Raw genomic sequence first — 12,590 nt, forward strand, 5'->3', positions numbered from 1 at the left:
AACCACCACCATGAGGTGGTGGCCGCCGCCGTTGACCACTGCTACCCGAGGTGGTAGTGGGTGGTGTCCGATTAGTGAAACCCTAATGGCCCTAATAAACCCTAATGGATCTAAGGACTTAACTTTTGGGCCTAATGGGCTAGTATTGGGTTGGAAAATCTAACTGGGTTTGGAAAACCTTAATGTCATGAAACCCTAATTTTGGGGATTGATTGGGACCCGCACTTGAATTATTCAGTAAACTTAAAATGTTAATTAATAATCATTTGCAAATTAACCTAAGATAATATTGGACTTAATGGATTAAATCCTTAATGGGTTAAGTATGAACACTTAACCCTAATAGTCATTTCATGTGAAATTCCTAATTTCACTTGGGCCTTGAGTTGGGTCTTTTCTATTCGACTTTGGTGATTGGGTTATTGATGGGCCATCTAAGAACAAGCATATGAATTAGAATGTTTAGATGGGCTTTAGGGTAAGGCCCATGTGAGGGACTTGGGCCTAATTTGGAAAATTGGGCCATCGATGGGTCATAATTGGGCCTTTATGATTATGTGATATTGGACCATGGGAATACCAAGAGTTTGGACTAGAATAATTAGACGGGCCTTAAGGAAAGACCATGTAGAGGTCTGGGCCAAATTTGGAAATTTTGGCCATATATTGGGCTTTAGCCCATTACTTGACTTTTGGGCCTTTGGAGTGTGAGTTGGACCTTGGGCTTGGAACCCAATTATTAATTGGGTATTGTTTGATGTTGACAGTTCAGGAATCTGTCAACCAACAGCTAGAGTTTTATCTGCGGGATTTCAACTAGGGGTGTTGATCGGGTAAAATTTTCGGGTTTCGGGTAATTCGGGTTTTTCATATAAAAAAATTTACCCGTTGCCCTACCAAAAATAAATTCGGGTATGGGTAATTCGGGTAATGGGTCGGGTAAGGGTAATTCGGGTATTACCCGATTTTTATTTTTTTTTTAATTTTTTAATGACACCTAAAAATAAATGTAATGAAATAAGTATGTCGTGCTAAACTTTGAACATTGAGATTTTTTACTCAATAATATTAGAGATATCAAGTATTCTTTCCAAACTTTCGATCTTGGGTTGAATTCTTTATTTTTTTTTCTATCTTTCTTGTGGAACTTAATCATTGGTTGGGTTGTCAACTTCAATCGTCTCATCTTCTACTTCAATATAGTCATCCATTGGTGACGAATACCAACAAAGAGCGGACGAGGTACGAGGGTTTTTTGACGTGGGGAAAATAGAACGAGCCTCAACGAGGGAAATTGGGATTTGGGAATTGGGAGGGTTAGATAAACTCATAAAGGGACATTATTTCTTATATATATTTCGAGTAATCGGGTATACCCGAAACCCAAACAACTTACCCTTTACCCAACCCGAAAAAAAATTCGGGTTACCCACTTACCTGAAAAAATTAACCCGATACCCAATTTACCCGTTACCCGAAAAAATCGGGTGGGTAATTCGGGTAACGAGTATTTTTGACAGGGCTAATTTCAACAGTGCCAGGTGAGTTATCCTCACTGTATCAAATGGTTCTAAGGCACCAATGTCGACCCTTATTGGATTTGTATCCAGGTTTATCACATGATATGCTTATTGATTTACATCCTAGTAGTTAGGATGGAGTTATGCTTAGTGACCTAGTTAGGTCGGTATCCTAGTATATAGGATGATGCTATGTTAGTGACCGGTTAGGTCTGTATCCTGGTAATGGGATGTTGTTGTGATTAGTGATCTGTTAGATCGGTTTTCTGTTATATATGCTAGCATATGATATGTATGTGCACATGTTTGTTGATTGGGGGTTGGGTTGAGGCGGTTCTTCTTTGTGCTGAAGGCTAACATACCCAGGGCGTTCCGGATAAACTGAAGGCCCTACTAAGGGGTTCAGTTAGGCCGAAGTCCTAACGAGCGGTCCGGATAGGCTGTAGGCCCTGCGAGGTGGTCCAGACGTGTCAAAGGCTCGGAGAGTGGTCTAGATAGGCTGAAGGCCTGCGAGGCGGTCCAGTCAGCCTGAAGGCTCATTATGCATGTTGTTTACTTATATGTTATATGATACGATTATGATTTTATGGCATTGGTATTTTGGGGGTAACTCACTAAGTCTTCGAGCTTACATTTATCGATTATTGTTTCAGGTATTTTGATGATCGCGGGAAGGGGAAGGCGTGATCGTGCACCTCCTTACATTTTCATGATTGATTATGGGGATACTCTGATGTTTAAATTATTTTAAAAGTAAACTGTAATAACTTAATGGTTTTAAAAGTTTTAAATTGGCTTTAATTTTATGGGTGTTACATAATTAATATGGGTCTTAATCTATTAAGTCACAAACTTGGCCCAAAAGCATAAAATTTCCCATTTTACCCTTGTGGCCAAAATTCATCCTCTCAAGCATTCCTTCTCTTAAACTCGCTTATCTAATCTCATCTTAGCGACTTAAACTCATCTTGGCCAATTTCATGAATTTATAACTTCATAACCTTACAAAATTCTCATAAATGACCATTTTTCCTTTTTGGTCAATATTTAACTTAAAGTTAAAGCTCTCTAAATTTTGGGTTCTTACAATCTCCCCTCCTTTAAGAGATTCCACCATCAGAATATTTTTTTAATCTCTTAGTCATTTTCGCCTCCAGTGACTCATTTCTAAGGTTATATTCTTTTTTAACGTTATAACCCAAAATAACAATCTAATTTCCATTTATTTGCATTCTCAATGCAATCCCCAAACTTTCTTCATCTATCTACTCACCGTGGTTGTTATTGGACATCTACTACTCTATCTACTCTTATGCAATCACATTGCATACTAAGCATTATCTTTCAACTTTTTGTCCCACCTTACACAACCATGAGTATAGGCTTACCCTTTTCATTTTTTTCTCTCACAAGTGTGGGTTCAAACTAACACCCTTCTTAACCAACTTCTCTAAGGTAAGTTACAATCCCATTGCACTTCTATTGTATCATTCCGACTCCATTGGTGGCTACACTACTACTCTTCTAACTCTCTTCTAAGCCCTTAGTGAAGTATTGCATCTACTCACTTCACATTCATCCTAAATTGTCGCATCTAACCACGACCTTTTAACTCATCAACCTCCTAGTGTTCGTGTACTGAACCTTCAAATATATCTTTATGTTATTCACAAGACTCCAAGTCTCATTTCATACATGGTAAATTTCTTTCCAAATACCATGCTAGCACTTCTTACCCAAACCACCTGATCCTCAGGTCACTTTATCATTCCATTGAGCTACAATAAGTATAATGTGTCTGCAATGCCCATAATACGACATGCAAACTATACTTATATACCTTCAATTTCACCACTCCATTCCTTGATTCATAAGTATTATATCTCTTTCTTCTCAACCTAAATTCTCAACATGAAAATTCATGGTTATTTATCTTCTTTAGCCCTCAGCTGCCTTATGGCGGCTTACCTACTCTATACTTGATACATCTAAAAGATGTATTTTCACATACAAACTCATATCTTATATTGGGAAATCACACACACCCAATGTTTCTACAATACGGGACAATTTACAGCTAACCACTAGTAATATCAGTGTTAACACTGATAATTGAAGAAGGCGCCCCAGAAACGAAAGAAAAAATAGGCAATCTAGACAAATTAGAAGCCATCATGATAAATAACACATATTCGGACCAAGGAATTTGCATATGATGTACCAACCTCACTTCGAGAAAAGCTTGGTTAACTTGTTAATAGAATATGTTGACATATTCGCCTGGAAACCAGCAGACATTGTTGGAGTATCAGGACAAGTAACTGAGCAAAAACTTAATGAAGGGCCAGTAACAAAACCGATTTGGCATAAGAAGGGAGGTCGATATGGAGAACGCAACAAATCCATAAATGATGAAGTGGATAAACTAGTAAACGCAGGCATTGATTAGAACATTTTGTTTCTGAAAAGTGCAAAAATTAGAAAGAAAATATTTTTGTAGAAAAATTAACAGGATCATCGTGACCATGTAGTAAAACTGAAGGCATAAGATCTTAAAGAGGATAACATGAGTATCATTACTTATGATACTATGTGTAACTCAAGATGAAGGAATGAAATGATGATGCTTTATGAGACTTCTTGATGAATATTTGAGACTAGTCTTATATAAAATGACTAAAGATGTGAGATCAAATTGGATTAAGATCTTAAAGACCGTTTGGGAAAAACATAGAAGGTAAGGCTGGGTTTCGAATTGTAGCTCATCCTAAGATCCATATATAAATCTTATTTCAGACGGAATCTATCATAATATGGTGGTTTTTCACTTCAGGATCAGGATCTTTAAAAAATAGACAGTCCGTTAGGATATATTAATGGTAAATGGTAACACCGTAGATAACATAGGATACGAGTAAACAATTTACTTTTGAATATTATTGTCAAGAACACTGGTTCAGATTTTAAGTTTTACCCCAAAATTTTCATTCAGGCTTCTAGTTTTATCCGCCCTTTTTACCTTTTATCACCTGTAAAAAGAGTAGAACTAGAAAGTAGAATGTAATTAGTAATTAATTATATTATATTATATTATATATGATAAGTCTGAAACAATTTTTACGTTATTTCCAAAGCAAGCAGCACTTGCATGGCAAATCAGCTTGGCACTTTATAATGTTGACCGACTGAATGCTACATAAAAAGAAAAAACCCTATAGTACATACAGATGCAGTTACTCTATGCAACCAAACCAACCAATACTCTCTACATACATACATACAATACATATACATATAGATATAAATACCACAATAAAGAATAAATTAAAAAAAAAAAAAAAAAAAAAAAAAAAAAAAAAAAAAAAACTTGGGGAAAGGAGAGGCTCAATCTTGAATGCGTTGGATCTCTCCCATCATAATACGGTTGCTGGTAACCTTAAAACCAAGCAGAGCCGGGTCGATCTGCCTCCCCTTTTTGCCTTTCTTTTTCCCACCGCCAGCACCAGCACCAGTTTTGCTATTATGTCCCTCTGCTGCTGCTGCTGCTGAACCCTCTGGATCTGGTGAGGGTGGCTTCCTAATAAGATGATGATTATTATTGTTATTATTACTATTGCTTCTAAGCATGTCGCTAAAAGATGCTGTCTCTGATACTGCCACTGATGCATCACTCAATGATGACGTCCTCCTAAACCCACCACCACCTACCATCATCATCATGTTCTCCCTAGTTTCTCTTTCTCTGAAAGTTGAATCCACCTCACGTAACCCCCCTTCATGAGATGATGATGATGAAGGGCGTCTCACCAATATATTTATATTATCACTACTACTACTACTACACCTTTTCGACCCCCTGTGCATGCAAACCCTCAACATAAGAAACCAAAACATATCAATTATCTGTTCCAGGATAATAACTGAAATTACCTGTCTTGACCCTCTCCTCCTCCTCCTCCTCCTGCTGCTGCAAAAGACTCAACCCTGTCATTGTATAAGCTTTTATTCCCACCTGCTAATATCATATCACAACACAAATATATTTATTTGTATAAAAAATAAATACCATCATAAACAGATTAAAATTTACCAAAATTATTTGGCATTTCCCCATGGTCTATAGCAGCAACACCACCTTGTTGAGTTTCTGCAGCTACACGTATCATCATGTTATTGTTGTTGCCAGCTTCACTTTTAGGTACTTTTCTGTTTCCCTGCATGTTGGAATTTGTATAGACTGCCTCCTGAGTCTCAGAAAAGAATGGTACTGCTCCTCCAGGTCTAGTATGCACTCTACCCTCCCCAACTATTGTCTCCTCACCCAAACCCACCAACCGTCCCTGGCCCTGTGGCCTGTTCACCGAGTTAAATCCATAACCACCAACACCAAATGCATGACTCGAATAATCCCTTTCCCTACTATCAGACCCTGCCATATTATTATTACTCACATCCAATGCTAATGCTTCTTCACTAGTGGACCGATTCTCTGCGGGGTTCTGACTCTGTTGAAGCAGTTCCATAAGCAACCTCTTTGAAGGATCATCATTGCTTCCAGCAGACATCCACACACTTGGATCTTCAGAAATCCTTCTCGCTTCCTTCTGCCTTTCATTATCAATATGCAGCTGTTGAATCCACTCATTTGGCATTTGTCCCTCTGCACCCATTTGAGAGGAGGGATGGAAGCGGTTTGAGGCTAACGGATGCTGATTAGCAGCACCACCGTGGTGCAATGGAGCATTGAACTCCTGCATATTCTGATTAACTCGACCCATGGAATTAACATCAAGGTTCATTGCAGGACCACCACCTGACATACGCAATGAGCGCTGCTGAAGTCTCTCTTGCATTGAAAGATGACTCAACTCATCTGGAGATAGCCTCTGTTGTTGCTGATAAACATCTAAAGGACTGAGGCCACTGGAGTTGACCCGGTGAAGCCCACCAGCATTTCTTAGAAACTGAGTGGTTTCATCAACCGGCCCAGGCCAGACAGAACCAAGACGCCTCTCTTCTTCCATCTCCATCCTCTGCCTTAAACCCAAACCCAAAGGCAAAGGCAGCTGCTGCCTTCCCTGAAACTGCTCCTGCTGAAGCATATGATGTTCCATCTGGCCATGCTTCGCATGTGCAATGAGCTCCAACAGCTCGTTTGGATGTCCTTGACCTTGACCTTGACGACCATACTTTGCTTGAATCAGATGCTCTATTGATGATGGATCGACATGCTGTGAACGCTGGTGAAGTTCATTCAAGATCTGATGCTTGAGAAGAATCTGATCGAGTGCATTATTTGATCTTGCAGCATCCGCACGTGATTGTGCTTGTGCTGCACGCATCTGATTTTGGGCCAACTGTTCAAGAAGCAACTGTCGTGATTGCTGTTCCTTGAGCAGCATTTGCTGTTGACTCAACTGCTGTAACTGCAATTGTTGCTGCTGGTGAAGCTCAATCCGCCTCTGCTGCTGCTGCTGCAACTGCAGTGCCACAAGGTGATCCACACCTTGCCCTGAAAACTGTTTTAGGTTTATAGGAGGTCGAACTTGAACAGGATCCAGCATTGATTCATTCAACTGATGATGAGAGTTGAGCAGATTATGCTGTTGGAGCAACTGTTGTTGAATTTGGTGAGACCTGAGTTTCTCTGATAAATCAAACTCGGTGGTCTCTTGATCCATGGCATTTCTTCTATAAATATCAGACCATTCATCAGCATCGGGGATTGTGTTGAAATGAGATGACCTCTGACTTGGTGAATTCACAAATTGCTGCTGGATACCACCAGACAAAGATGTCCTAGATTGCTGATCGTTCCTTAAACTTGATCCTTCTAACTCAGACCATAGCAATCCAAACGGATGCATTTTATTATCGGTTGGAACAGGAACAGTGTGGTTGTTCATAAAATTTACTGCAGAGTCACTGCTGCCTGGTCTTCCTGGGAAAACAATTTCTGCGACAACAGGGAAACGACATTAGGATGTTACGTTTTATAGAATGAAAGAAAGGCTAGATTAGGTTTATGAAAGAGTATTTAACCAACCTTCTTCATGAAAGCTTTGACCCTCTGAGTAAAAATGCTCAGGTATTCTGGCTTGATTATCTGATGCAGACATAAATCCCATTTCAGAAGCAGGCACAGGTACAGAGACGACATTAGCATCCAGGTTCCCATGGAAACCATCAGACGACTTGTCCAAGTTGGGACTTGGATCATTGCTAGTGGTGTAATCATGCCTGGGAATCAAGTGTGGCATAACATGACCTAATTCCATGAAAGGAGCTTCATCTGGTGCATCTGCCACTCGAACTGGCAAATCTGCCCCAAAAAATCCTTGCTCAAACCATGAGATGATGTCTACCCCAAGAAATGGTCCCTGGATCTCCCCTTGAGGATCACGATAGTAAAGACTTAACTCCTCAGGCATGATGCCCCTGGTTAAATGTTCATTTGTATTATCCTGCATATTTCTTGTCCAATATTGCTCAGAAGATGGATCAACAAATACAGAGTTTGAATCATTAACCAGATTTGAATTGGTATCAAATGAAGATGTCTGGAAATTATCCAACGGATGATGCCCCATAGAACCCAAATCTGGACCGTCGAGATTAAAAGCTTTATCTTGACCACAGTCAATAATACTGGTGTTTGACCTTGTTTGCAGTTCATATGATTCCATCTGAGGGACTCCTTGCTCTCGATCCTGATTAGCATCTCGACCTGAAATGCTTTGTTGTTAAACAATGTATGTTGTCATAACTGATTACTGACAACCAGTAGACTACTAGAGTTCATGGATCATAGTTGGTCAGTACTCACCCTCTTTTGTTATTGATCTTTGGCTGTCAAAGAGTGAAGTATTTTGACTTGGATCAATCATATCATCCCCATCTTTCCCGTTGGTGGATGTTAAATCCAAGACATCTGATAAAGGATAATATCTTAGATACAAAAAAAAAAAAAAAAAAAAAAAAAAAAACATTTTCATATCCATAAGCTCCATTACCTGTAATGTTCTCAGATGACCCGATAACTCTCGACCTGCTGGCCACCAACTCACTACCAGTGAGTTTTCCATTGGAAATATCACCAAGGATGGCCTGAGTGCTTATCAGGTTAGCAAGATAGAAATACATAAAAACTTTACTGATGGATTAAAAAAAAAAAGACATTACCTCCTCTTCTGCATCAGGAGCAACAAAAGCAAGAGGTTCCAGTGCAGCTACTTGAGTAATAGAAGGTACTTCCTGAATCTTTTCAGGCATGTTACCAAAAGAAGGGTCAAGTCTCTGTGTACGGTATATATCAAGAAGCTTTCCCCTTGGGTAGAAAAACATATCCCCAACCCCAGGAGGCTTTCCAGGCACACCCTCGATGGAACCTGGAGATGAAGGCCTTACAGCAACAGTAGCACTAGATCTGCCACGTCCAACAGTAAACCCCATGTTAGGGTTTGAGTTTGAGTTTGAGTTTGATCCCTCAACCCTTCCTTTGTCAACCCCAAATCCAGGTGCAGCACGAAAGGCACCAGAACTTGCCTCCATTATTCTATGTCGTGGCCTCCATTTATCACGTGATTCGGGATCACGCTCAGAGACCACTCTAGTGTTGTTGCCTGCATTTCCTTGAGAGTGAGACTCATCTTCCTTCTCTGCATCTGTTGTCCTCTTCTCCTTCTCCTTCTCCTTTTCTTTCTCATCTGGGCCCCATCTGGATGACCATTTGCTATCACGCCTTGCCTCGTTCCCAGAATTACGGTTACCCACATCAAGCCACTTGTCAGAGGAAGGAGCTCTGTTATCAGACGCCACATCAGCACGGCGATCGGTTTTCCTGCGCTCTCTTCTGCTGCCAAGTAATCCTGTTTCTCTTTCTTCTTCACGCCAGCGACGCCCGCTTTCTGTCTCACTTCCAGACTTCCTCCAATCTTTCTTGTCATCAGATCCATCCGCACGCCAAGCCTCCTTCAAACCCGAGTCAGCAGAACTCCCAAGGGAGAGAGAACTTGGTGCTCGCATTTCCTATAACCATAATAACAGAGGAGATTGAATTTTTTTTCTATTTTTAGATAGATTTAATATGCCAAACCACAGCACTACAGCAGTGGTACCGTAGTAGAGAGAAATACTTAATAGTGTTTGTTGTATATTAACTAAAATGAATATCAAGGGAGCTGCTAATGACAATATAAAAAAGGCATGAAAAAGAAAACTGAGAAACTATTCATGCGGAGTGTATTTCATTGATCTCATGTCCATAAATATATCTACAAGTAATGTTTAATCGACTAAAAACACTCACCATCTTACTCTCGCCTGGTTTAGAATAGAGCCACTGAGGAGACAAGGGGATGCTGTTGTCCAAAGCTGCTTGATCTTTATATGAACAATCAAAAAGCAAAAAATGTGAAGTCAAGAAAAAGACTTGGGGGAAGTTAGCAAACTCCCCAAACTGTTTACTTATTGACCAAATACTACAGACCACAATCCATGGATAAAAGCTACCTTTGGGATCATAACCGGTCATCTTATCTTCACCATTCCCTCCAGAAAATTCCACTGTCATGACACAATTGCATGTTAAAGATAAGAATATTGGGAGAACAAATTTGGCAAAGCAAGAGTAAACAAAAACATATAACACCACATGGCATATCTCTATCATGCTTTTAAAGAGTATTCTAATACAATACAAGTTACTGATGAAAGAAAAGCATATAAACCTGTCTACATATGAAAATTTTAGAGTTGCATAAATTTCAGAAAAACAGTGCTGCCTTGTTTTGTCCTAAATAACAACACTTGTACAGCATCCTTATATCAAACTCTAAGCCTTCTGTTTCCTTCACTTTTATAAAACAAGAAACTCAAACTCTTTTACCAATCCAAAACACAGCGGGCTTGGACTGTTATATTGCAATCTACCAAATAAAATGACAAAAATCTCTCCAAGTACCCAACCATGTCTGTTAAAACGACAACGAGCATAGCGCTAAATCAAGCAAGATGTATTACTGTGTTTTACTATACAAACTAATGAGACAAATGGAGGCAGACAGCAAAATGAAGTGTTAGATCTATAACATTTGGTAGTGTAGAAGAACTTTAACTTTCTGATATCACACTTAAAAATGAAGAGATCTAAGTGTAGAAGAACTTTAACTTTCTGATATCACACTTAAAAACGAAGAGATCTATAAGGCCTGCGCCAACAATTTTTAAAAAGTAAATAAATAAATAAATAAAGCTATCAAATAGGCCGAAACTCAAATCATCTTCCAATATAGCGAATATCTGCGATCAAATAGAAGATTCATTCTACAAGTGTGCGTAAATTTGCTGGAAATGAAATTCAGCTATGATATGATCACACATACTACCAACCACTCAATTATAGATGCAATCAAATAAACCCGAACTGAAATAACTTTCACATCAGAAAATTTGCAAATCTGGATTCGATTTTCAACAATTTTGAAGAAAAAAATGCATATATCATTGTGACCAACTGTAGATTAAGTAAACATATATAAGTTATAATCTGAAAATCCTTGATTCAAAGAGATAAACAATGTAGATGCAGTCAAATTGCAGTAGCATCACAAATCCCATTACGTACAGATCAAATAAACCCTATCTTAACGTGAACCCAAGGAATTCGCATCCATTAACTACGGAAGATTCGGAAAAGGCCGGGCGATAAGAGATTACCTTTAGAGGTCCAAGAATGATCAGAGTGTTTGGAGGAGAGAAGATCGTCGGGAAGATCAAGCTTGCCTTCAGCCATCGAACGGTCAATGAGAGAGGATCCGTTTGGAGATTGAGGGATGAGAAGGAGAAATAGAATTAAGAAAGAGATTGAAACGAACGGAAGCTCGAGAGAGAGAGAGAGAGATTCGTTGTTAGGGTTTCGAAATCGAAAAGCTTCGGTAGACACTGGCACAGAGCGAGATTGGGAGAACGGAGAAATGGGGCGAGGGTTTGTATGGTGGTAGTAGAAATCCGGATTTATTAACTCTTACGTCATCAACTATTTAATTTTTAAAACTATAGGATTTGCCGATCAAGATTTTTTAAAGCCAAAAGCAAAAGAGTTTTTCCAATTACTTTCTTGTTGCACATTCATAAATTAATATTCTTAACATAATCTGCTGTGAATAAACTTTTTTATAAATTCATTTTATAAGACCTATCGATAGATTTTTTTATATGTAGCTACTAAAGTAAAAAAGAATGAAATAAACCCAGAAGCTTTGAAAAAAGAAAATCGAAATAGCTTTTAGAGTTTACCAAATTTATGACCTAATGATCTTCCACTATAGAAGTTCTAGCCATTAAAATGATTGTATATAAACTATAAAAGGTCATATTAGCGGATCGTCTTTTAAATTTCTAACAACAAATCATGCTAACTTCGTGAAAATTACTTTGAAAATTACTTTGCAAATTACCTAAAGAAATATTTTCTGATAAAAATAACAATTTTTTCTTTATGATTTATGTATATTGGATTCGCTAACTCACATCAGTGAATTGAAAACGGTCAACTCTTTGTAATCTAACTTTGAACCGATTAATGTTGTATCTTTTTTCTTTTTGAAACAAGTTATTAATATTTTATAAGGAGGAAACATGGCGAAAATGAAGATGATTAAAATAGGAAAATCTTCAAAAATTGTTCTTGTGGTTTCCAAGAAAATCAAGTTCACTTCTTAACTTTTTAGATCATGAATGATGGTCCTTGTGGTTTAAAAACTTTTAATAAATGATCCTTCACACATATAAAAAAAACATGTATGCCATTTTCTTTTCCTTTTATAATTAAATTTAACTAAACGTTTAAAAACACACAAAGGATAAATAGTGGGGTCCACATTCTCTCTCTCTCTGTGTGTGTGCAAACATCAAATGCAAAGGAAAACTCACCTCCATTTGAAAATCAAAAATAGACATGAAGACCTATTCAAGTGATCAAAGAAGGACATTCTCAAGAAGAAGGATATATATATATATATATATATATATATATATATATATATATGTGTGTGTGTGTGTGTGTGTGTG

General features: G+C 38.3%; 1 protein-coding gene across 2 annotated transcripts; it reads right to left on the reverse strand.

Moving 5' to 3' along the window:
• Positions 1 to 4,581: 4,581 nt before the first annotated feature.
• Positions 4,582 to 11,522, reverse strand: LOC122197275 (protein ESSENTIAL FOR POTEXVIRUS ACCUMULATION 1). 2 transcript variants are annotated; one of them, XM_052770136.1, is made up of 10 exons: positions 11,238 to 11,522; positions 10,032 to 10,085; positions 9,829 to 9,902; positions 8,703 to 9,548; positions 8,534 to 8,627; positions 8,347 to 8,451; positions 7,567 to 8,247; positions 5,611 to 7,476; positions 5,451 to 5,532; positions 4,582 to 5,376 (listed from the first exon to the last, which is right to left on the reverse strand). In XM_052770136.1, exons 1-10 carry the CDS (start codon positions 11,311 to 11,313, stop codon positions 4,905 to 4,907), a joined length of 4,350 nt encoding a protein of 1,449 aa, XP_052626096.1. In that variant the 5' UTR covers positions 11,314 to 11,522; the 3' UTR covers positions 4,582 to 4,904. The 2 variants fall into 2 exon arrangements, with proteins under 2 accessions (XP_052626096.1, XP_052626095.1); XM_052770135.1 differs by having other exon boundaries at positions 5,451 to 5,535.
• Between the last annotated feature and the right edge of the window lie 1,068 nt (positions 11,523 to 12,590).

The sequence above is a fragment of the Lactuca sativa genome, chromosome 4 (genome assembly GCF_002870075.4).
Source record: "Lactuca sativa cultivar Salinas chromosome 4, Lsat_Salinas_v11, whole genome shotgun sequence".
Lineage (NCBI taxonomy): Eukaryota > Viridiplantae > Streptophyta > Magnoliopsida > Asterales > Asteraceae > Lactuca > Lactuca sativa.

What these genes read in the sequence shown, in the direction of transcription:
- LOC122197275 (XM_052770135.1), bottom strand. Translation starts at nt 11,313, where the DNA reads ATGGCTGAAGGCAAGCTTGATCTTCCCGACGATCTTCTCTCCTCCAAA. An exon ending in TCATTCTTGGACCTCTAAAG is followed by an intron (nt 10,086 to 11,237) that starts GTAATCTCTTAT and finishes GTGTCATGACAG; the next exon opens with TGGAATTTTCTGGAGGGAAT. An exon ending in GACCGGTTATGATCCCAAAG is followed by an intron (nt 9,903 to 10,031) that starts GTAGCTTTTATC and finishes GTTCATATAAAG; the next exon opens with ATCAAGCAGCTTTGGACAAC.